The sequence below is a fragment of the Pipistrellus hanaki genome (assembly GCF_964339955.1).
Source record: "Pipistrellus hanaki genome assembly, chromosome: 5".
NCBI classification, from domain to species: domain Eukaryota; kingdom Metazoa; phylum Chordata; class Mammalia; order Chiroptera; family Vespertilionidae; genus Pipistrellus; species Pipistrellus hanaki.
In genome coordinates, this window is record NC_140507.1 from 16,399,716 (window position 1) to 16,423,982 (window position 24,267).

Below are 24,267 nucleotides of genomic sequence, written 5' to 3' on the forward strand. Positions count from 1 at the left end.
GGAGGAAGAAGAATAGGACTGATCTAAGGCAGTTATAAAGCACCACTGGTGGATAAATATACATCTTCTCGATCTGTGCAGGAGCAGGTATTCAGAACAAGGTGGCTCACAGACAGACAGCTCTTTAAATGACACCTTGCAATTACAGTACAGCCTTCCAGCGGATAATAAACCTTCAATGTCTTGAATAATTTAAAATTTCCCAGTGGCATGAAGGTTGAAGGCAAAGAAAATCACACTCTGCTTTAGAGGGAGAGAAAAAAAAAAAAATCCTTAGCAAATCAGCTGTGGGAATTCTGGCAGAAAAAGACCCAGTTTCTCATTCACTGTCCTAATAAGAGGATATTTCATCCCAGCTCAACCTAGCCCCCGATTTTCAAAGTGCCAGCAGTGAATGGATCTTTGAGAAAAAAAAAACTGTGGCAAATAAAAGGCATTACATCCTTACACACTCTTCCTTGCACAGAGGAAGGAATACATAATAAATAGTAATACTCTGGAGCCAAATAAACTTGAGCTTGGTTCATGACTCTGCCACTCGCTTGATGTGTGAACTGGATCTTTCTAATTCTGTTTCCTCATCTGTAATAAATCCAATCTCATAGGATTCAGGGAGCTCAATTAATAGTTCCTGGCACGGAGTAAGTGTTAATACATGATGGCATTTATTATTGTTTTTATAAGTTATTAATAAAGACTAGAGGCCCGGTACACAAAATTGGTGTACAGGGGGAGGGGGATCCCCCCCAGCCCAACCTGCACCCTCTCCAATCTGGGACCCCTTGGGGTATGTCCGACTGCCGGTTTAGGCAGGATTGGGCCTAAATCGACAGTCGGACGTCCCTCTCACAATCCTGGACTGCTAGCTCCTAATTGCTCACCTGCCAGCCAGGTAACTCCCAACTGCCTCCTCCCTCCTGGCTTGGTTGCTCCTAACTGCCCCCCCACCCCCACTGGCCTGGTCACCTCTTACTATCCCCCCTGCCTGCCTGGCCGCCCCCAACTCCCGCCCCCCCCCCCCCCCCCCCGCACTGGCCTGGTTTCCCCCAACTGCCCCCCTATCAGCCTAGTCGCCCCACACAGCCTGCTTGTTCAGTCATTTGGTTGTCCCTCACTAATCCCCCTGCTGGCCTGGTTGCATATCTTGTGAGGATGTGATAGTCAATTTGCATATCACATCTTTATTATATAGGATAGTTTAAGTTTTAGGGTCTTTAAGGCATAGCTACAAAGGAGGTGGAAGAGGGAAAAATGGAAAAGAGGAGAGAGGAACAGAGAGTGTCAGATCAAGGAATGCTGTGGTATCGGGTTAAGCCATGGTTACTCTGAACCAGCCGTTGTTCTAAGCCCTTTATGAGGAATTTCTCCGTTAGGTTGCACAACTCTTTAAGGCAGTAGCCCAGTTTTACTCACCGAGGCGCAGAGAGGTTTTCGTACTAGTTCAATGTCACTCTACCTTCTGACTCTAAAGCTGGGGTTCTCAGAGGCCAAGCACTCAAAGCCCAGACAACTTCAGGTTTAAGTTTTGCATTTAAGTTTAAAAATAATAATAATTTGCACATGCTTAATTTTATGCTGTTATAAAAACAGTAGGATCTACAGAGGAATTGGTGGTCATAAAATTTGGTTCCTGGTACTGCCAAGGTGGGCCTTTGTAATTAAATTGGCTGTAGACATTGGCAAACATCCAAAGAAATTGTCAAGAGAAGAAATGTCTTTGTTAGATGACTGAAAATGTTCAGTCCTGTTGAGTTCGTGATTAGCTAAAATGGTAGACTAGGGTGGATATCTGACTGCATCAGTTGAGGTATTTATTCACCGGGGAGCTTTGGCCTATATATTAAGTCAGCCAAGACTGATAAAAAAAAAGAACAAAACCGGTATCTCTACCTGCTGCTGCATCCTTGCCCTTTGGGCACCATGGGTGGTCCCGCCAGCAGCCGTATACCCCATGGGGGTGGCCTGGACTGGGATATGACTGCGTGCCTGTGTAAATGACTTCTGGAGGTGCCTGGCCAGCCACGGGTGCTCCCTGGATGAGGGCAGGGCTTTGTCCTCAGTCGGCCATATGACTACAGTCCCTGATGGGTCTCTCCTTTCCCCATCTCCTCTAAAATGTGCAAGCAGGGGGAGATTCCTGGAAACAGTGCAGGAAGCCCGAGCTCTGAAGTCGTGCTGCCGGAACACAGTGGAAAGCCTCGATTTCTTCCAGATTTAAAAATAGACGTGGTGTGTGGGTAGCTTGCAAGCGCCTGAACCTGAGCTTTTGCACGTGGAGAGCTCTAAGGGACAGGATCCGTGGGAGTGTGGAAGAAATATTTAAAAATAAAAGCTGACATGTGAATAGAACCGGAGTGTCTGTTCTTGAACTTACTCTAGCACATTTTTTAGAAATTTATTTTGCAGTGGAAGGAACTTGGGGGTGGGGATACAAACAGAGTCTCTTGAAACCTGGAGGGGAGTCACGGGAAGATCAGGGCAGACAGACATCCCACTGACAGACGTGGCCAGGAGGAGGGTTTTAATTCGCTACCGAGAATCGCTCTCCTGAGAGCTGTCTGGTGGATCGTGACATAGCAGGACAGACGTGGCAGAGAACAGAAGTGGCACCGGCACCCCGAGGTGGCCGCCAGAACTGCCGATCTTGCCTCATGGGAAACGTGGCAGCAAACATAAGCAAGTGAGCACACTGAGCTGGAAGAACCAATACCCGGGTGCCCTGATTTGAGCTTTTTCTATTTCTAAAGCCATGAAAGTGGTTAAAAGTGGGCTCATATGGAGAAAGCCACTTTGGGAGCAAAAATGTTCACAGGTGTGTTTTAAATGTCCCAGAAAGGCCAGACATCTGTGTGCTGAAAAGCAGGCCTTTGACATCAGGTGGTCCAGGTTGGAGGAGATATTGGCCTACCCCAGAATAGATGGGATCCGTAACAGAAAAGGCAGGAGGGACCCAAGCACATTCTCACATAAAAAAAAAAAAAAAAAAAAAAAATTCTATTGGACATTTCAGAATGAATTTATTCCATGCCTGGTGAATTCAGAGTTATGGGCTTGGATGCGGCCTCAAACAGGTGATTATGGTAATTTAGAGAGAAAGTACCCGGCCATTTCTGTCACAAGGACGTTCCGGCTCGAAAATAATAGTGCCTCCTCATATTTATAGTGCTGAATACTTTCCAAGGTGCTCTCTCATCTATTATCTCATTTGATCCTTACAAGTGGGCAGAGATGTAGGTTGTGGCTCAGCTGTGGAGCTCTGAACGAGACCTTTGCCCTCTCCGGCTTCAGCTTCCCTGTGGGGCTCCCAGGACTATTTGCATCAAATTCTCGGACACGCTTGCCGGTTTGGCTCAGTGGATAGCGTGTTGGCCCGAGGACTGAAGGGTCCCAGGTTCAATTCTGGTCAAGGGCATGTACCTCAGTTACAGGCTCCATCCTGGCCCTGGTCAGGGCCTGTGCGGGTGGTAACCAATCAATGTGTCTCTCTCACATCGATGTTTCTCTTTCTGCCTCTCCCCTTCCCTTCCACTCTCTCTAAAAATCAATGGAAAAACATCCTACGGTGAAGATTAACAAAACAAAACAATAACAAAAAAATTCCCGGCGAGCTGAGCATCGTGCAGATTCCTGGGCTCCATCTCACCTGAGGACCCGGACTGTGGCTGCACAGGGCCGGGGAGCCTGCCTGTGAAACATACTTTCCAGGTGATTCCTAGGCACACCACAACCCGAGAACCCCTGTTCCGGCTATTTCCTAAGTCCTCAGCTCTGAGATCTTGTCGTACGAAACACACACTCAGCAACTACAAAAAAATCCCTGAAAGAGGATAAAATCCTGATGAGTGGGGATAAAGCAGCGTGTGCCGGCCCAGTGCCTGCGCTCTCCCACATAATAACAGCCTCTCAAGGATATAATTAGTGCCCTCGAAGCTGGAATATGACTGCTTAATAATTTAAAGTGAGATCATCAGAATTAATGAACAGCAGTTGAAATTAAACGTGGGCCATAAATCCACCAGGCCGGTTACAGTGGGGCAAGTGTTTATGACAAGGCATCCCGGGAACAGGGGTCTGGTTGCGGCTGAAGGCATCCTAACTCACGCCCTTCCACAGGGCATGTGCTTGCACTAAGGCAACGCGGGGCATATACAGATAAAGAAATCACCATCCATCCAACTGTATCACAAAGCACAGAGCTGTGATATGTGGCCTGCTGTTTCCATAACCCAGTGTTTGCCAAGTCTGTGCATCAAAGGAAGGGAAGGGAAAGGGGATGGGGAAGGGAGGAGAGGGGAGAGAGGGAGAGGGAGAGGGAGAGGGAGAGGGAGAGGGAGAGGGAGAGGGAGAGGGAGAGGGAGAGGGAGAGGGAGAGGGAGAGGGAGAGGGAGAGGGAGAGAGAGAGAGAGAGAGAGAGAGAGAGAGAGAGAGAGAGACATCAATTGGCTGCCTCCTGCACACCTCCTACTGGGATCAAGCCCACAACCCAAGCATGTTTCCTGACCAGGAATCGAACTGGCGACCTCTTGGTGCATGGGACGACACTCAACCAACTGAGCCACACCAGCCAGGGCTGTCCTACTGCCCAAGTTTTACCTCACGAAGCTCTTTCACATTCCCAATTTCATCTCGTCCCTCAACAAGACACTGAGGTAGACGTGTCCCCTGTTGCAGTTAATAGTAACAGTAACCGCCAGCAACAAGGACCCTTTACTGAACTCCGACCAAGTGCTGGAGTGACAGAAACCCAACCCCAATTGGTTTACATAAGCAGGGAAGGTGTTGGTTTTGGGATGGGGAAAGGACAGGGTGAACCGGCCTGAAGCACATCCAGATTTAGGTCCAGTTCGCAGGCACCACAGGTCGGCGGCCCCCTGGATGGGTCACCGTGGCAGGAGGACGGGATACCACTGGCCGGAGGGCGGGAGCCCCCTCATGGCCGGGTGGTATTCCTGACTGGCCGTTCCCCCAGGATCACAAGGAACAGGTTCACCCAACCGATTATGTCCCCATTGGTCCTCGGCCTGAAAACTGGAAGGAGGCAGTGGCATCTCCCAAAGGATATTCCTGCTCGGGAAGAGGGGCTATTTATGGTCATTTCCATCCACTCAGGAGTTGAAGTGCCGCTTCCCCTGGCCTGTGGCAGCGGGGCCGTGCTTTCTGGGAAAGGTCAGAGCTGGGCTTTCCTCCCGCCGGGTTAAAACAATCCCGCCGGCTGTGGAGAGGTTCTGGGAAGCTTATTGTTAGTTTGAGTTTTCCATTATCAGAGCCTGGCGCGCAGTTATTATTCAGAATATCCTAGACCGTATATTTTGTCAGCGTACAGGAAAAAACAACTTACAGGTTCTGAGAAGACTGGGCAGAAAACATAGCCTTATGATTGATTCCACCGGTTTCCACCCTCCCTGCAGATTATTAGCAATGCCCAATGAACCCATCCGTTACCAGGCACGGGAGCAGAGGGCCACAGGGAGGTGGGGGGAGGCACTGGCTATCTGAGGCTCCTGGTTGCTCATAAAAAATGTGGGCCTCTCTGTAGGGGTCTGCATTCATCAAGCACACAATTTTTATTTATTTTTTAATTATGCTGGGATGAATGAGTGTTTTGGTCTTTCGGGAGAAGAAGCTGATTATACACAAGAATCCCCATGGTGGGAAAGGGCACTGTGCACGCTAATGCTTGATAGGAAGCAACGGCCCTACATCACGATGCAAGAGGAACGGATGTTACCGCGGTCTTTACGCGGGTCGGTTTCTTTGTTCTACAGAAGGATGCCAACATGACATTTTTGTGAGGTTCTTCTATTGGAGACAGCCAAGAGAATAAAAAGAGAAGAGAGAAATTAAACTTTTCAGTGCTCAAGAATACTACATCTCCTGACTGCTGCAATTTCCTCCTTTCAGTTTTTGGAATCTGTGGGTGACAGAGAAACGTGCGGATGTGGCCTTCCTGTGTTGAGGGCTTGTCACGCACGGCCTGCTCTGGCTCTGAAAAGCGGTAACGTCTTCAGCCTCCGGTGCTTACGGATCCGGAGGTGTCTCTGGATTAAAATCAAACCAGAACTGGCTCTGGAATCTGGCTGCCTGATAAACACGCGCCGGAGCCTCCCGGGGCCTGGAAGTTCTGTCCGGGAACCGGGAAGATGCCCTGACGTATCTCCGTGCAATCGGTCCACGTTGCAGCTGCCCGCAGGCCGGGTGCTGGGCAGCAGGGTGGAGGTAGTGCCCGCTTTTGGGCTAAGGTGCTTCATTAAGCTTCTAGGACAGGGGTCCTCAAACTTTTTAAAGTGGGGGCCAGATCACGGTCCCTCAGAGAGCTGGAGGGTCGGACTATATGAACTACTAATTCCTACTGTAACACCTCGGCTGTGCTCACTGCCCAAAAAACCTGGCGGGCCGGATCAGACTCCTCTGCGGGCCGCATGTGGCCCGCGGGCCATAGTTTGAAGACCCCTGTTCTAGAACCAACAGTATGGGGAGACCTGGCTAATACGTAAGGTGAATGAAAGGAGTAGAACACACCTGTTAGGCATATGGGTGGTGTATCAAAGGCCATGGCTGAGCATTTCATATCTTTAGCAAAAAGTTTTATGGTTCTTTACCTAAAAGTTTTTTTATTTAGGCAGTGGGGCCTGGAGAGGAGGCACATTTCCTGTGTTTTGGTTTGGTTTGACCTTTCTACTAAATGCGACATTTTTCGTTAGGTGAATGTTGGCTACCAGAGGCTTCCCATAAAGCTAGATGTATGTTTAAAGTGCTTACCACAGTATCTGGTACACAGTAAGTGCCATATAGGCGTTAGGTAGCATTATTATTATTATTATTATTATTATTATTATTATTATTATTATCATCGCTGCCATTTCTATTCCCCTTCGTCAGTGGTCGGCAAATTCATTAGTCAACAGAGCCAAATATCAACAGTACAACGATTGAAATTTCTTTTGAGAGCTGAAAACCGACTTCTGCGCATGGACCATGAAGTTTTAATTGCACTGTGTGTTTCAATCGCACAGATATTTTGTGGAAGAGCCACATTCAAGGGGCCAAAGAGCCGAAGTTTGCCCACCACTGGCCTTGGTGATGCAGAGAAAATCAGCCTTCCAGCCACCGAGCTAAACGTGAATGACGGGAAAGGGCCTTGGGTTGGTTTGGACTGGACTTACTTTCACTTCAGCCTCTCACCTCACCTCCCTCCAGACCCTGAGCAAATAACATTCACTCAGCCAGCCCTCCGCTGGCAGGCAGAGAGGAGCTTTTGACTATGATGGGAGGGGGTAGCTCTGTGACCCTCTCGCTGGGGACCGTATTCGAAGGCGTTCCAATAACCTGCTCCACTGGGTTTTGCTTCCTCCCATTACGGTTTTAAGAGAACAATAACACAGCAGGAAAGGTTAGATTGCAATCCTTGCAAGAAAACCGGCAGGATATCAGCAATTTAGCACCGTTTTTCTGCACCAAGTTTTTAAAATGTAGAAGGCTCACCTGCCTCGGTAGAAGCGTCCCCTTTCTGGAAATATAACAGCTATTTTCCACTACAGAAACGATTCTTCCTCAAATATCAGAGCGCTTGATGCTTCAGATGCAATCTGAGCGATTTGTTTGATTTTTTTCTCTCCCAGTAAATCATTTATATAGCCCTTGATTCACAAAACCCTGAGTTTTTTTTAAAGATTCACAAAATACCCTATAAACGTATCGACTCCTGCCTCCTGTGCTTCAGCCAGCTCTCCACCAAAAGGTTTATAGATTCCCCTCATTATAAACTAATTGATATTCTGTGACGGTTAAATCTTCTTAGCAGTTCTCTCCTTGGAGTTTGAGAAGGAAGAGTGAGGATGTCAGAGATATTAAAGGAGAAGGGAAGGGACGAAAGAGCCTGTGGGTTTTCTTAGTGGGAAGACACGCCTAGAGGCTGATCCTGAAGACGCGGGGTTCTTAAAATTACGGAACCCATCGTGGGGCAGCTCAATGCCTCCCGTCCAATGGGACTGCTAACCAGGAGGAGACTGATGCAGGGAAGCAGTTTAAGCCACCGACCACCAGCCTCCCTGAGCCTCAGTTTTGCCATCTGTAAGATGGACCGGCTTCCCTCGCACTCATATTTCGGTAGAGGGAACACTGTTGCACTTCTGGGAGGGGGTGGGGGCAGAAGGAGGAGATGCCTGGCAGGCGAAGTATGAGCTGTCATTCTACCTGCACGACCTGCTTTATCCTCTCCCCCCTGTGATGTGCTCACTGTGCAGGCCCTGCCCTCAGCTGGTACACCTGTCATGTGTTCCATTTGCTCAGGAGGAAGTGGGAGGAACAGACCCATGTAGTGTTCTTTGGATCAGCCAAACAACACAGCTAATAGTCTGGTTATTGGACTCCTATTTCTACTTTACTGTAAATGCTTAGAGGAAGCGAGGTGCAATAGTCACGTTATAATGACAAGGGGAAATGATTGGAGAAAGTTAAATGAAAGAAGCCAGGCCATAAAAGTTACATATGACTGGATGTCTACTACGCAAAGGGCAATGGGAAGGGACTAAATGTAGATTCCTATTATGAAATATTATCTATTAAAAAACAGATGAGTTAGCTGTCTATTGACCCGAGAGATGTCTGTGATACATTAGCAGAAAAAAAAAAAAAAAGAAAAATGTGTACAGGACAATCCCAGTAAAGGGGGAATTAGCATGTAAAGATTATGGGTTAAGGTTCTAGAATCAGAATGCATGCTTTTAAATCAGGGCTCTGCCCCTTTGAGCTAAAGTACACACTGGCCACATAACCTCTCTGTATCTCAGTTTTCTCATCTATAAATGGGGATGATGATATTACTACCTTTTTTACGTAGGAAAAGTGATAGAACTCGTGGTTGTGCTGTGGCAGTGAATGAGTGAATGCACTTAGCACACAGTAAATGCTCAGTAAGTCCTAGCTCTTGTTGCATGGGGATTACATGTTAGCATTATTATGCAGATGATCTAGAATGGTACACAACAGACTGTTAACATTAGTCACTTCAGGGTGTGTGTGTGTGTGTGTGTGTGTGTGTGTGTGTGTGTGAAACTAGAGGGAGATAAGGAGGGTACGAAAAAGAAAATGGAAATAAAAAGACACTGGGAACCAAAGAAAATATACAAATAGCAGATAAGCATGTGAAAAAAATGTTCAGTAGCAAATGTCATAAGGGAATTGCCAATTAAAACAATGATGAGCTACCACTACACACCTATTAGAATGGCAAAAACCCAAAATACTGACACCACCAAATGCTGGGGTGGGTGTGGAGCATCAAGAACTCACGTTCAATGCCGTTGGGAGACAGAGTGACTGTTTCTTACACAACTAAACATACTCTTACCCAGCAACTGCACAACTTGGATACGTACCTTAGTGACCTGAAAACTTATGTGCACACAGATATTTTACAGCAGCTTTTCATAACTGCCAAAATTTAGAAGCCACCAAGATGTCCTTCGGTAGAAGCGTGGATGGGTAAACTGTGGTAACATCCACACAATGCAGTATTACTCAGTGCTGAAAGGAAATGAGCTACAAGCCTTAAAAAGACAAGAGGGAACCTTGAATGAATATTCCTAGGTGAGAGAATCCAGTCTGAAAAGGCTGCACACTGTGTGATTCCAATTATATTAGGCATTCTGGAAAAGACAAAACTATGGAGACAGTACAAAGCTGAATGGTTGCCAGGGGTTATGCGGGAGGGAGGGGCGAGCAGACAAAGCACCGAGGATTTTTAGGGCAGTGAAACCATTTGGTATGATACTGTAATGGTGGCTGTATGTCAGTATACATTTGTGCAAACCCATAAAGCGTACAACACCAAGAGTAAATCCTAATATAAGCTATGGATTTTTTGTCAACATAGGTTCGCCAGTTGTAACAGATGTACCACTCTAGTGCAGGTGTAGGACACTGATGAGGGAGGAGGCCACGTGGGCGAGTCTATGTGTGTATAGAGTGTGGAGGGGTAAAATCGCTCTAAAAATAGTCTGACAAACATACAGACCTTGTGTGTGGGGCGAGAGGGGAAGGGAGGGGAAGCCTAATTGTTAACTTTTTCTCCTTGATTCCTGGCCTGCACTCCTGGCTGTTCCCTCTGCCAGGATCGTTCCTCCCCCTCCCCTACCCCAGGGAGGAAGTCTACTTATCACGTAGGATTGAGTTCAGCAGGAATTGTCTCTGGGAAGTCGTCCCTGTACCCCACAATTGGCACGCACACCGTGGCCTTACGACTGCCCCTTACCATGTCTGCGTGCCCTACTGGGTGTGAGCCTTTGAAGGGAAGCCTATGTTATTCCTGCTGTACCCCCAACACCTCGTGCCACTGCCACGTCCAGCAGAGACACTTCATGAGTTCTGTTGAATGCATGGTTACGAATGAAATCAGGACAAATGTAGAGAAAAACAAGCAACCTTAGGTTGAAAGAACCCAAGCAATAAAATGAACCCAACAGCGGTGGTCACAATGGAAGCAAACGGAGGTTGTTTGAGAGAGATGACAAGAACCGAGGAATGGATGCTACGGGGCAGGGTAAGTGGGGCATGTTGAAATGCAGACACTCACTGAGCATTTACTGTGTGCCAGCACTCCACCAGGAGCTCTGCAAGTACCTGCTTAAGAAGCTCCTTGTAGGGAGCCCAGCCCTGGGTACGTTTTTGCTTATTTGCTTGTTGGTAGGAAGTGGAGTTGGGGAAAATGCTGTCCGTGAGCTTGTTATACCACAGCCTTTCATTTCCGCACCTCATCATCCCGGGCAGCCTGTAGCTCATCCGAAGACAATGACCCTTCCCATGACTACACATCCAATTTTTCTGGAAAACCAGCTCTGCTCAAAAGTGGGGAGGGGAAGAAGAGGAACAGAAGGAAACAAACGAACAAAGGGCTTTCTTGTGGTGCCTAACAAGAAAAATCTCCTCTCCAGGCAGTGCGACCTGGAGGCAGGTCCGCTACCCTATACCCTCACCTCTCCCCCAAGTGCAGAAACAGCCACGTGTCCCCCGAATCCTCAAGCAAAGCCCACATGTCTGAAGAGCTTCTGAGGCCCTGGGTCTGCAGTGCCCTATTTGTAAGCATGGCCAGGGCCCTTCCGGTGTCAGCGGCGGCCTCCACGCGAGTCCCCGGTGCTGCCCGCACAGAGCGCTGGATCTTATTTCAAGAACTCATCCGCTCCAATTTTGTCTCCTACCCAAGGTCTCGACCCTTAGCTGAATTTCAATTAGTTGCCCTGAGGATCCTGGAGGAGACTCATTTCAGAGGAAAGTGCCTTCTGCCACGCAGCACCGATCCAGCCTGAAGTTAGTGTCTATGAATTTCAACTCTGGAAACTGCCACTGCTCACCGGGCCCAGAGCAATGTCTTTTGCGATGGCCCGTATTTGCCATACTTGAGACAAGCCTCTCCGTAATTCTGAAATTGTTTCTCCCAAATCTCATTTTCAAGACAATCACCGCTGAGTAAGTTTTCTTCCAAAGCTGCCTTGAGAATTGCTTCTCGAAACAAGAATAATGATTGCTTTTCTGAAAACACGCAGGTTGCAAACTCTGACAGCTGACGGGCAGGACAGGGGAGTGAGGTTAAGAGTTCTCCTCTGGGTGCTCTGTGTGATTCATTGAGGAAATGGGGCAACACTCAGGGACGCTGGTCTTCATTGTCACCAGTGAAATGGGACAGTATTTGGTCTCCTCTCTGTCTTATTGGGTGTGGGGATGGCGCCACAGTGGATGAATATTTCTGGTCTCTGGAGAAACAGATGCACTTGCAGAAATGTCAGTTTTCTAAGATTTATCTTTCTCAAGAAAGTTTTTATGGGGATGAGAGGGAGGGTCATGTTATTTTTATCCCCGAGGATAACATTCAGGAAATTGGAATATTTTGAAGTGCAAACCATTAGAGCCTGGGACTGGCCGTGCTGGATAATGAGCTCCTTTTAGCAGGAAGTTTGCTGTTTAATACAATGGGAAAGTAATTTATTGAGAAGTGTCCGTGGGGGCAGAAAGGAGGAATGCACTTCTGCAGGTGTTTCAGGTAACCAGCCGAGGCGAGGAGGGACAAGGCTGTCCTAGGAGCCTGCAGACGGGTGTCTTGTCTCCTCCGCAACCAGCTAGCTGTGGCTCTGAAGTAAGCCTGCTCACATCTCCAGGCCTTGGGTCTCCCACTTGTAAAATGAGCAGGCTGAGGTACAGCTGTGATTTCCACACATTTTAAAGCAACAGAGCTCCTCTTAGCGAATGATTTTCAGAAACCAAATACACACCATGCCAGGAGAGGTACCTGAACCCCACCTGCACCTGGAAGGTTTTCCGTACCTTCCATACCCTGAGGTGTTCCTGGGCCCTCACCTGCTCCCAGGTGCACGGTGACAGCTAGTAGCTTAGATGACCTTGAAATTCTTTTGTCATCGAACAAGGAGAAATGCTTGCTTTTAATCTAGCTGACGTTGGTTTCTTCTACCTTTGGAGAGCTGAAGCCTTGTGATGCTCAGAGGGACCTGTTAAGTGCTGTGGGTCCACCCCCAGGATAGCTGATGCTTCAGAAAACAGGTGACAGGGACACAAAGATGTGGGCCAGCGTCAGTCACAGAAGAAACTGCTGGGTCTTCCACAGCCACATCTATCTCACTGGCTGAAAATGACGCTGTGGCTAGAGATGGTTTTCTGTGTGTGTGATTGTAGCTGCCATATAGTTCCTTCCTCTCTCCTTCCCTCCTCATTCATTCATTCACTCATTCATTTCACTCACTAATTCACAATTATTCATCACCTGCTTCTAGACCACAAGTGATCTAGCGAGGAAGACTGACAATGAATAGGTCAACAAATAGCCAGGCGGATCACACATGCAGCACAGTGACTAGTGGTAGTGGCGGGGGATCCAACTGAAGATGGTGCGAGAGAAGCCAGCCGTGGGAAGAGCTGGGAAGAGGATGTCCATGTGGAGGGAGCAGCACGGGGAGATCCCCAGGCAGGAAGGAGCGTGGCGTGCTCTGGGACAGAGAGCCCTGCCATGTCTGATGCACAAGGAGCGACAGAGCCAGCGAGTGAGTGCAACCCTTGCTGCCATGGTCCTCAGAACGACCCGGCAATGGGCCTGCTCGGAGCAGGCAGCAGCCATGCCTGCGGGAAGGCTCGGGTGCTCGCTCTAAGAAGCAGAGCCGGTTTATGCTGCAGCAGAGGGCATGTAACCCAGTAATCACAGGGGCAATGCGCTCACTTATTTTCCTTTTCACTGTCCGGCTGCAGGCCTGGGCCTGGGGTGGTTGGCCCAGACTGGGAGCCGGCGAGGCTGGGAGAGGAGGCTGGAACGGAAGCAGAAGAAAGGGAGAACAAGGTCGTGGCGGAGACCATCCGCTCCCTCGCGTTCCCAAGGACTACGTGCGGATGTGAAAACTGAGCAGCGAAGAAGGCAGACAGGGGAAAACCGACTCCTTCGGAAGATGGTGTTGGAGGAGCGCTCTACGGATACCCTGGACCACCAGAAAGATGAGGAAGTGGGTCCCAGAACAAATTAAGCCTGAGACATCCCTGGAGGCAGAGACGGCAATAGTGAAGCTACTCCACTTTGGGCACATCACGGGGAGGCAGGGTGCTTTGGAAGAGACGATGATGCTGGGAAAACGAAAAGGCGGCAGGCACAGAGGAAGACCAGACAGGAGCCAGGCTGACTCCCGAGAGGAGCCGCAGGCAGGCGTCTGCCGGAGCCCAGCAGGGCTGCCGAGGACAGGATGTGGTGGACGGCCCTCCTTTGCAGGAACACCAGGAGTCGGAGCCGATTCAACAGAACACAACACAGAGCAAGGGTCCTGGGCTCTGAGTCCGCAGGCCTGGGTGTGCCACCCACTGGCTGTGTGACTCTGGGCAGGACGCTTAACCCCAGTCCCTCACCAAAGGCTCACCATCCCAAGGCCTCCCTCACAGGTTGCTGCCGAGAATAAATGGGAGGATGTATGCGCCTGGCACATTGAAATGGCCCCCTAAGTGGTGACTGGGCAGGAGACAGTTTAGGGGGGAGGTGAGACAGCAGAACTTTGTTCAGTGTTTTACAATTCGCAAAGCGCTTTCACCCACAGAAAGCGGAAGACTGTACCTGCGCCTCCACATCTGTACGTTTACCCCCGACTCCCTCCCCGACAACCAGACATTAATATCAGTAACAGTACCAAGCTTGTTTATTACTAGGGGTCACCACGTGCCAGGCACCATCCTAAGCACTTTACATTGAATAGTCACAGCCCTGAAGAGGGAAGTACTGTGGTGGTCCCATTTTACAGACGAGGGACTGAAGCACAGAGGTTAGGTGACTGGGTCAAGGTCACAGGTCTGATAAGTGAAAGGACAGGATCAAAGATGTAACTACTGCCAGGCTATCTGCTAAAGACCAGGGCGATGGGGACTAGGAGACAGACCCCCGCCTGGCTTCAGTGGACTCACGGACCTCGCTTCAGGGACACAGTAAATCTCACATAAGGTGCTAGATGCTGTGGCCAAGAGTTAGGTTAGGCTTTACAATACATGTGTCTAGGTGTGTGTGTGTGTGTGTGTGTGTATGTGTGTGTGTGTGCGCACACACACATACTCTCACATACACTTACACATCCCGCTGAAACAACTGTGCTTAAATAAATTCATGTAATTAAGAATACAGCATTAAGTCCTAACTGGTTTGGCTCAGTGGACAGAGCGTTGGACTGCGGACTGAAGGGTCCTAGGTTCGATTCCTGTCAAGAACATGTACCTTGGTTGCAGGTACATCCCCAGTAGGGGGTGTGCAGGAGGCAGCTGATCAATGTTTCCCTCTCATTGATGTTTCTAACTCTCTATCCTCTCCCTTCCTTCCTGTAAAAAATCAACACACACACACACACGTATGTATATAAATGTAGCATTGAAAATGGATTGACAGGGAGGTCAGCCTAATTATTCTGGAGAGCTCTTAGACCCTCTTTCACTATGTATTAGTGCCTCTACAAGAAGGTGAGCAGACTAAAGGATTTCTCGTGATTTGTTGCAACTGGCGAAACCTCTGACGCAAAGAATAAGCTTAAGGCTACTGGCTGTAGGGCAGTGTGGTCCAGTGGTTGAGATCACGCTTGGGGCCAGACAGGCATGATTTGGTCACATCACCACTTAAGAGCTGTGTGACCAAGGGTAAGTCAGTCACTTAACCTGCGAGCCCCAGTTTTCTCATCTGCTAACTGGTGTGGCAGATACTGTAAGGGGCTCACGTAACACCTTTTCTAACCCATTGCTCCCCTTCCTGCCTCCACTAGAGAGGCCCCAAACCAAAGCGCCCCCATGGCCCCGCCAGCCTGGCAGATAGGGGTGCCCGATGCCAGAGTTGTGGACAAACTCTCCTGAATAAGAAGACTTTCCTGAGGAAGAAGGCAAAGCCTCGAAAGGGGGAGACTTTGTTCTCTCCGCCCTTCCTCCTCCTTCCTGAGGCACAGCAGCCATTCTGTGATCAGGGGGATGAGGAAGTGGAAAGAAAAAAGCCTGGTTGGTTCTTGGATGATAGCCTTGAGCAGCTGTACCAATCCCAAATCTCATTATAAAAAGAATGAGTGAATAAGTAAATGAAGTAACCCCTTTCTTGTTTGAACTGCTGTTTACCAAGTTTCCTGTTGTTTGCAGTTTAATGCATTTCTACAGTGGTGCCAACAGGGTAAGAATAGAACCTACATCATGGGTTGCCGCGAGGACGCAAGAAGATGTGTAGGTGCCAGTCACAGCAAGCACTGGTAAGTGGTGCTGCTGAAGGCAGGAAAACCTGCCACCCCCTGGGCAAGCAAGTCCCTGGTTGGAGCATGGAAGGCAGGAACCAGGTGGAGGGACCTACCTCGGTCACTGAAGTCGTCAACCAGCACAATCTCAGCGACCAGCTCCGGGGGTGAGCGGTTGAGCACGCTGTGGACGGTGCGCAGGAGGGAGGACCAGCCCTCGTTGTGGAAGGGGATGATGATGCTGGTGTTGGGGAGCGTCTCCAGGTAACGCTTGCTGTTGCAGCTGGAGAGAGACACGGGGGACAGGGAGAGGACAGTTGTCAAGAGAATGCAGGCATGTGGTTCGGCCAATGGCAAATCCCCGCCTTCTCCAGCCTTTCGGGAAGAAGTGAAAGCCAGAGACACCTCCGTCACTGCGGAACCTTCTCCGTCTGACTTGGCATCCCGAAGTTCTGCCTCCAACCCCTGCGCGCACACTCCACAGGGGGACGTACACGAGACCCAAAATGACGACAGCCAATGCTGACGGAGCAGCCCTGGGATTGAGTGCTGTCCACGCATGAACCCATTCCAGCCTCGATCATAATGGGAATGTGGTGCCCGTCCTCAAGACTCCGCGTGGAGGACAGCCCGTCAGTAACTCTGTTTCCTCCCCGTCTTCCCCTCCCTACATTCCTCCCCAATGGAGGACGAACCATTAGTGCAGGACTTTGGAAGAATACACTGAGCCTCTCCCTTTCCCTCCCTGGGCTCTTCCGGGAAAGGGAGCATTTTCCCTTCTGCTCTCTACCAGCCCCAGGGCAAGCTCCAGGGTGGAAGGCCCTGCCTCTGTGGGCCTTTAACATCATTGTAACACCCAGAAGAATGACCGGAGTCCCTTAATATCATCAAGTACCTAGTTGGTGTTCAAATTTCCTGGATCTTCTTGTGTCTTTTTATAGTTGGCTTATATAAATCAGTATCCAGACAAGGCTCATATTCTGCCTTTAGCTAATGTGTCTCCTAAGTGTCTGTCTCTCTCTCTCTGTCTCTCTCTGTCTCTCTCTCTCTCTCTCTCTCTCTAATTGCAGAATCTAAATGTTGGGAACTTGAGCTTTCGGCGTACAATTCTTTCAACTTTTCTGTATATCTGACAATTTTCAGAAAGAAAGGTTTCTTGGAGAAAAAGTGGGTCAGGGTTCATGAGTTTCAAATTCTCTCCGCTGGAGGCACCGAGGGCAGCTGGGGCAGAGGACTGAACTGGATTCTGGCGGTGAGCTCTGGTGCGGCCGTGTGAACGAACTCCTCTACTTCTGGCAGCCCTGTTTGGATGGAGAAGCCAGCCCCTCTCTTTCCCCTTGGGACTGGAATTCTTGCATGTCCCCTCGTGCTCTTCCACCCGGCTGGGCTCTTTATATCCAGGCCTCACACAGCCCCTCGCCTCCCCTTTCCTCACCTCTCTCACCCCTTTGATCACTTCAGCCAGCCTTCTCCGGGAGCCTTCTCCAACTTCATTCTATCCACCTCCAAAAATAAACGGAAGCACTTTTTTCTTTTAAAAAATCCCTTTCCCTTAACTCAGCTGGGTCCTCTGTGGCCAAGAAAAACAGGTGACATCTAGCTTGCTACAAAAGGTCCTGCCTTCCATCCAATTTCACAGGAGGCTGGCGTGACTGGAGCAGCACGGGGCGGGTTGAGGGGGTTAGCTGTCATAAATTGCCTGGAGTCCACGGGGTGAAATACAATAGAGCCATTACCCAGTGGGAGCCCCGGCTCTCTGAAACCCCAGAGCGGGGCCCACAGCCTGCTGGCAGATAACATGAACAGCATCGTAGACAAGGCTGCAACCGACTAAATTCTCTTCTAATCTAACCCAACCCTGGAACTAAAGCTTACTCAGAACTCAACTAAAAGGCTAGCTTGAATGATAAACCTGAACATGTGCCTTTTTTTCTTTTATTTAAAAAAATATATATATTTTATTGATTTTTTTTACAGAGAGGAAGGGAGAGAGATAGAGAGTTAGAAACATCGACGAGCTGCCTCCTACCGGGGATGTGCCCGCAACCAAGGTACATGCCCAGGAATCGAACCTGGGACCTTTCAGTCCGCAATCTGACACTCTATCCACTGACCCAAACCGGTTACAGCCATGTGCCTTTTTTTCTTCTCTTGGTCTCCTCTCTTTTTCTCCCTCTTTTCTCCATCCACACACCCACCCACCCACCCATCCATCCATTTAATTACTAAATAGGCAAAACATGGCATGTTGACGTTTGCCATCGGCACTAGTCAGAAGTTTGGTCCCAGCTTAGCAGAGGCTCTCTGTTTAAATAAAAATAATTGTGTGACGTGCTGACATGAATCCCTCCAGTGTCCAGCAGGAAACTTAGTTCCACAGGCCAGGCCACCGGCCACCTTCCTGTTGCCAAAAGCCCCGGCCACCCGCCTTTGCCAGAGCCACAGGGGACCCCCCCCTCCCACTTAGCAGTCCCCTTTAAGACCTCTCTGCACGCTGTGTCTTGAGACGTCCACACTGGCTGGTGGCATACGCCCAGCTCCTTTGTGTGTGGCGAACACAGAGCATCCCCTCGCCGGAGCCCTCAGACAGCAGCCCAGAGGATGCAGGCTCCAGGAAGGGGAAACTAGGGCACCGCTCCCCGTGAAAGAGGCTCCGTGTGGCTATGATCAGACAACAATAACCTCTGCCTCCCCACGGGGCCTTGTGCCTGATGGTTCCCAAAGCGCTCTCCCTTCTCTCTCCTCTAGATCGGCACCAGCCCCCAAGGAGGGATGAACGAGGGAGTGCTCACCCCATTTCTCACATGGAAAACAGAGCCCAGAAAGCTAAGGGCCTTGGATCTGGGACTTAAATATGGATATACCTTTACGACCTCTTTAAAATAACATTTATATGCGTGTGTATTTCTTGATAAAACTGTTAACTGCTCAGTGTAGAAGTCTGGAAAATGCAGAAAAGCTGAAGGACAACGGATGACAGCAGCGGACCTCTGCCTTCTTCTCTGAACGTATATCCGCTTCTGCAACACGACATCCAAATCTCTGTGGGTTCCCAGCTGCAGCCTGGCTTCCTGAGCCCATCCTTGGGCAGGACCAGATAGAGCGATGCCCTTGCCGAGGGTCAAAGCAGTGACATGGGGAGACTTCCCGCACACAACCTGGACGCCCTCTCGGCTCCGTACCCTGGCCCCAGATGGCGCCATAAAAGAAGCAGCGCCGTACAACGAAGACCTGAGGGAAGAACAGCCTGCCCTTTGCACAAGCACTCCCACCAGCAGCTGGGTCACACACAGCCAGGGCCAGGTTAAGCTAGGGGCGCAGAGCGTGAGGTCAGCAAGGCACGATCGCGGGTGGCCCCCGACACACACTGGAGCAGTGAACGGAGAACAAAATGAATGGACATCAACAGGGAATGTTTCAATAGATGTGAAAATTCCAACTATAGAATACCGATAAGCGGTTGCCAAATAAGGTGGGAGATGACAACGGTGATAGGAGAAACTATCTGTTAAGGATTCCCATTATGCCCGGTAATGTTCTAAGCACTTTGGAGGGATTAATGTCACTTCACAGTCATGATGCTCTTAGGAGGCAGGGGCTGTCATTGCCTCCATTACAGAGAGGAGACAAGGCAGCGAGAAGTTAAGGAACCTGTTAAGGCCAAATAGCTGGGAAGGGCTGGAGCTTGGATTTAAACCCAGATGCCCATCATACATATTATCTTCTTACAGGGATAATGTGTCAAAGCTATTAATTATGTAAGCAAAGGAACAAATAGATGAAAACTAAAAATTGGGGGAACTAAGTAGGAGCCTGAAGTCCTGCCTCTTGTATCTGCTTCGCATGCAACAAAGCCAGTCTTCTGGCTGGGCCTTACTTAAGTCAATAAGGGGGCTGCACTGAGCAATGGCAAGGCTGTGGGCCTGCTCTGTATCCCCTATCCTGTTCCTGTCTCCCTAGTCTTATGGTAATAACATCCTGACTTTCCAGGGTGAACCTCCCACCCCTCATTTCTACAAGATTTGGGGGGAGGGGGAGATCCTTGCTTTCCTTGAGGATGAGCAAGGGAGCGTGGCTCAGCTGATCAGAGCATGGCATCTCCCCAGTGATGGGTTCAAGGCTGGGCACCGGGCAATCAGAGTAAATCTTTGCTGAGACAACTGGGAGCGAGCTAAGCTCTTTTCTGCTGAGACACAGCACGCGAGGACAAAGTCTGGACTGCCTGGGGCCACCATGCAGACTGTCCCCTGTCTTAAAATGATTGACAGAACAGAAAACAGAACCAAGTGTTGGACAGAGGGGTTCCTGCTGGCCTCACTTAGGGACCTGAACCCGGCCACTGCTGAAGTCAAGGTCTACTCCTGGCCTTTTCACTTACATGAGCCGATACATTTTCTTTTCTTAAGTCAACCTCTGCCACTTGTAACTAAGAGAATCCCTGCTGATGTAACTGGGTGCTCTTTAAGCCTTTCAGTCGAATGAATCTGTTTCGGACCTAACAGTGGCTTCTGAAGGGCAGAGGCAAAAACTCATTCACTGACTCGGAGAAAGCAGCCTGGGAGGTGGGCGTGGGAGGCAGCGGAGGACTGGGAGCTGACCGAGCTCATTTGTGACAGAGCGGGCCCCCATTTAACATTCCCTAAAGGATTCTGAACTCTTGGAACACAAAGATGAAATTAATACACTGGCCCTTAAGATGTGCTCTCAGGGCTCACTGCGGGAACACTAGAATATAAAAGGAGAGAAGTCAAAATCAAAGGGAAGCGCTGCAAAAATCTTCCCTCGGCGTCAACTTTGAACTAGAAAAATCCAACCATTTAGAAGGGAACTATAAAACACATTTGATACCAGCCAGCATACCTGACATTGTCTGTGCCTGGACTTGGGTTCAAATCCTGGCCGCCACCCCCCAGCTGTGAGAGCCAGAGTTGGGTTCCATTCCTTGCTGAGCCTCAGTTTCCTTATCTGGGAAAGGAGGGTGGTAACACCACGAGAATGGTAACACCACAGCCCTGTGGAGGACGAAGTAGCTAGCTCTGTCCTTGGAGGCAGAGGAGTCCGTGTGGAGAACTCACAGCAGAGCATGCTCCTGACTTCAGTTCTCTTGGAGTCTGGGGTGGCCATCCCAGGAAAGGGCACGAGGCTTCTGTAAGGTTTCAGCAAGAGTTTTGCTCTTGTAGACATGGTACCCCAGACTTCAGCCAGCTCATGGCTCAAAGCCTTCTCATTGGCTTACTCTCAATCGTTTGTGTATTCAAGCAATGTTTCCTGAGCACCTGCTCTGTGACACACACTGTGCTATGCCCGGGATTATAATGGGGAGGAACAAGCTGCTGTCCCTGACCCATGGGATACAGAGTGAAATGGGGGAGCAGACAAATAATATAAGCAGTAAGAGATGATAACATTCTCTCACTGCCTATGAGTGTGAGATGAAGACAGACTGGTAACAGCCTGGAAAGACGGGGAGGGAAGGCATTATGAGTGGCGCCTCCACACGCCCAGCCCTGTGCCTTGCAGACAGCGAGTAGGTGATGAATAGCGTTAGAAGGGCCTAGTCCACTGCTTTTGTTTTCCAAGTGAGGGTGTGAGGCTTGGAGAGGGGATTAGACAGGCACTGGCTTCCTCTTTAGCACAGCCTGGCTGGAATCGGAGGAGCCAGAGGATGACGGTGACAACTTGGCCCAGGCTGGCATCTTCAGGAAGATCCTTTTCCTGTCAGGCTTTCCTTACCGCCAGCTGCACTCACCTGCTCTTCCCTCCTCTCAACGGACGGGCAGGAGAACCACGAAGGATTATGAATATGAATTAGGCACCTCTGCACCATTCTTCATCACCAATTTCGCACCCCCTAACGGCACGGGGGACTTCAGATCAAGCAGTATTTAAAGGACCTTGGTTGTGCTGTCTTTTCTTCCCCTCTGAATTCACATTTTATAAACCCTTTGTTCAGATCACATCTAGTTTTAAGACAGTTGTAAAAATAACAAATTTTTTTTAAAAAAAGCCCACAGCAAAATCTAAGTTTCTTCACCCAGCAGCCCCACATGACAGAACCGGCCCTCCTACACCTGCAACAGGCAGTGTATCCCACGGGCTCCCACTTGAAACACAGGCTGACGGCAGGAAGGAGGGGCTCCGGCCGTCAATGTGGTCTGCAAGGTCCAGGTGCTGGAATCACCAGCATGAAAGGACAGCCATGAGGACCACACCTCAGATCTCGGCTGGGTGCCAGCTGCCGGGCAAATATCAGGAAGAAATGGGCTTTCATATCAAGATTCTTAATGATTCATGAAAGAGAAGAGGAGAAACAAAAGGTAAAGATACGTGGTCTTTGCCACTGTTTTTGCACTGTTTCCAGAAGCAGAGACCTGGAAATGAGCTGTCTGCCTGTACCTGACTGCCTGCCGACAGAAGAAGGGGTGAGTAGATTAGATTCCTGTGGCATATTACACAGCTATTAGGAATACCTTAGAGATGTGACCATAATCTAGTAAGCAAACAAAGATACCTGTAGAATAAAATATACAATAGAACAGTCATATTTTTATAAAATAAAACCCCAAACCTCTGGATATATCTATACATGTTGCCTAAGCTAAGGAAGAACTATAGAAAGCTAAACTGTTACCACCCGCTACCTGGGCAGATTTAAGAATAGAGAGGAGTATATATGGTGGGGTGGAGGGTGTGTGTGTGACTTCTGATTTCCCCACTCAAAAAAATTGCTGAAAGGAGGCTTACAATTAGGAGGGAATTATGTTCTGTTCTCGGTAAGAACAGCTGCTCTGTGCTTGTCTTATCATGCTGCCCTTGATACCATCTAAATGAAGGGAGAGAATTGGTAATCGCCTTTATCTTCCAGTCATTATTCTCTTTTTCCTTAAATCCTTTCAAAGCCAATACCACTTAGCAACCAAACTCATCTCTTCGGCCAACGTTACTGAGTGCCTTTTATCTGCTCCTGGACAAGCGAGGTAAAGAAACGCAACCTGAGCAGTCTGCTGGTTGCGTCCGTTTATCCGGCCAGCCCTGCTTGCTATGCCTGCTCCCAGAAGCATCATGCACAAAGGGCGAGAACTTAAGCATGTTTCCCTCCTTCTCTGTGAAGAGCGGGTCTCCGTCTGCGTGTGATGCAGCAGAAAGAGCATGCGCTTGGGTCCAAGTCCGTGTCTTCTTTGGCTTCTCCTGACTGTCTGAACTGCAGCAGGGAGCTGAATTTTCCCCCGGCCCAGCTTGTGCACCTGCAAAGTGGAGCTAGCGAACCCCATCAGATACAATTCCAGAGAGGCTGGAGCCACACAGGGGTTGTGACAATGTTTTTGTAAACGAGGAAATAATGTCGAAACAGAGAGGATGAAAAGTATTACCACACAGAACCTCAAAATGGGAACAAGTGAGGCCAGGCTGGCAGAGCACTCCGCACAGTGCCTGGCACACAGCACTCGGTAAGTGGGCCCCGTTATTGTTGACGGAGAGCACAGCTTCCATTTCCATCAGACCAAGAAAACGCGTCTGTTTGCTGAAATGTTGAAAGAACCACAAGCCACACACCAGCACACGTGGAGGTCGGCTGGTTTCCACCCACCTAGCATAAATCGTAGGGACACATGCCCATGGTTTTTAGTTGACAGGCAGCCATTTTTGCTTGTAAGCCAATTATCTCTGCAATTTCAACCCAAGGGTTGAAATGAATTCATGGCAACCTATTTTTTAAATTACAGAAAACAACTTCGATTTGAGAAATGTTACTGGCTGCCATTTTATTTTAAGGCATACGAGCACCGTTAAACCCCAGGACTAGGTCTGATGGATCAATAACTGTTGTCTTGGAAGAAAGACTGCTGTTCAGAAAGGACTCATTTAAGTTAAGAAGAGAGCCTTACGAAGTCTCCTGAAAAGTCGGTGATACTAAAAAACAAAACAAAGCACGCGTGCCCACACACACTCACACACAACAACCGATATAAAAAACCTGCACTTTTTCCTTTCCCAGCTCACAAATTATTCAGGCTCCAGCCCCTCTTTCTGTCCTTCTCCCACTTCCCATACAAATGCCGGGATAACAACCTGCCCAACTAGGGAGTCTGCACCAGCCACATTCCTGGGCATGTCTGGGGCGTCCATCTCACACTAAAGTCCTCCATCATAAGTGTCAAACAAGCTTATTCCACCACGCTATTTAAGATAAAAAGGGAGGAGTGGGTGGGTCTGCCCCATCCTGTAGAATTATACCACGTCTCAACTCTGCTCTCTGAGATCTTCTGAGGAAGTGGCATTCAAGGAAATCCTGCTGGGGTTCACTGAAGAGGACTCAAGAAGCTGAAAAAGTTGATATTCAAGAATAAATATCCAAAGATCGTACATCTTTGTCACCTGGGAGCTACATGGAGACTCTTAAATCAGATAAAATCCGAATTAGTGGTTGTTTCACCAAGATAGCTGAATCCTTCTTGGAAGATAAATCAGAGAAAGGAAATATAGAGGCTTTAATTTGATTGGTTGGCTATAAAATCAAATGGAGTTTCATTTTTTTTTTTTT

General features: G+C 49.0%; 1 protein-coding gene across 2 annotated transcripts in view; it reads right to left on the reverse strand.

Annotated features, from left to right (window-relative positions):
- Window positions 1-24,267, reverse strand: part of GALNT10 (polypeptide N-acetylgalactosaminyltransferase 10) — a 189,766-nt gene that overhangs the window by 62,756 nt on the left and 102,743 nt on the right. For both annotated transcript variants that reach the window (XM_084885455.1, XM_084885454.1), the window contains exon 4: window positions 15,842-16,008. In XM_084885455.1, coding sequence (XP_084741581.1) covers window positions 15,842-16,008 — 167 coding nt within the window. The remainder of the gene's footprint in view (window positions 1-15,841; window positions 16,009-24,267) is intronic.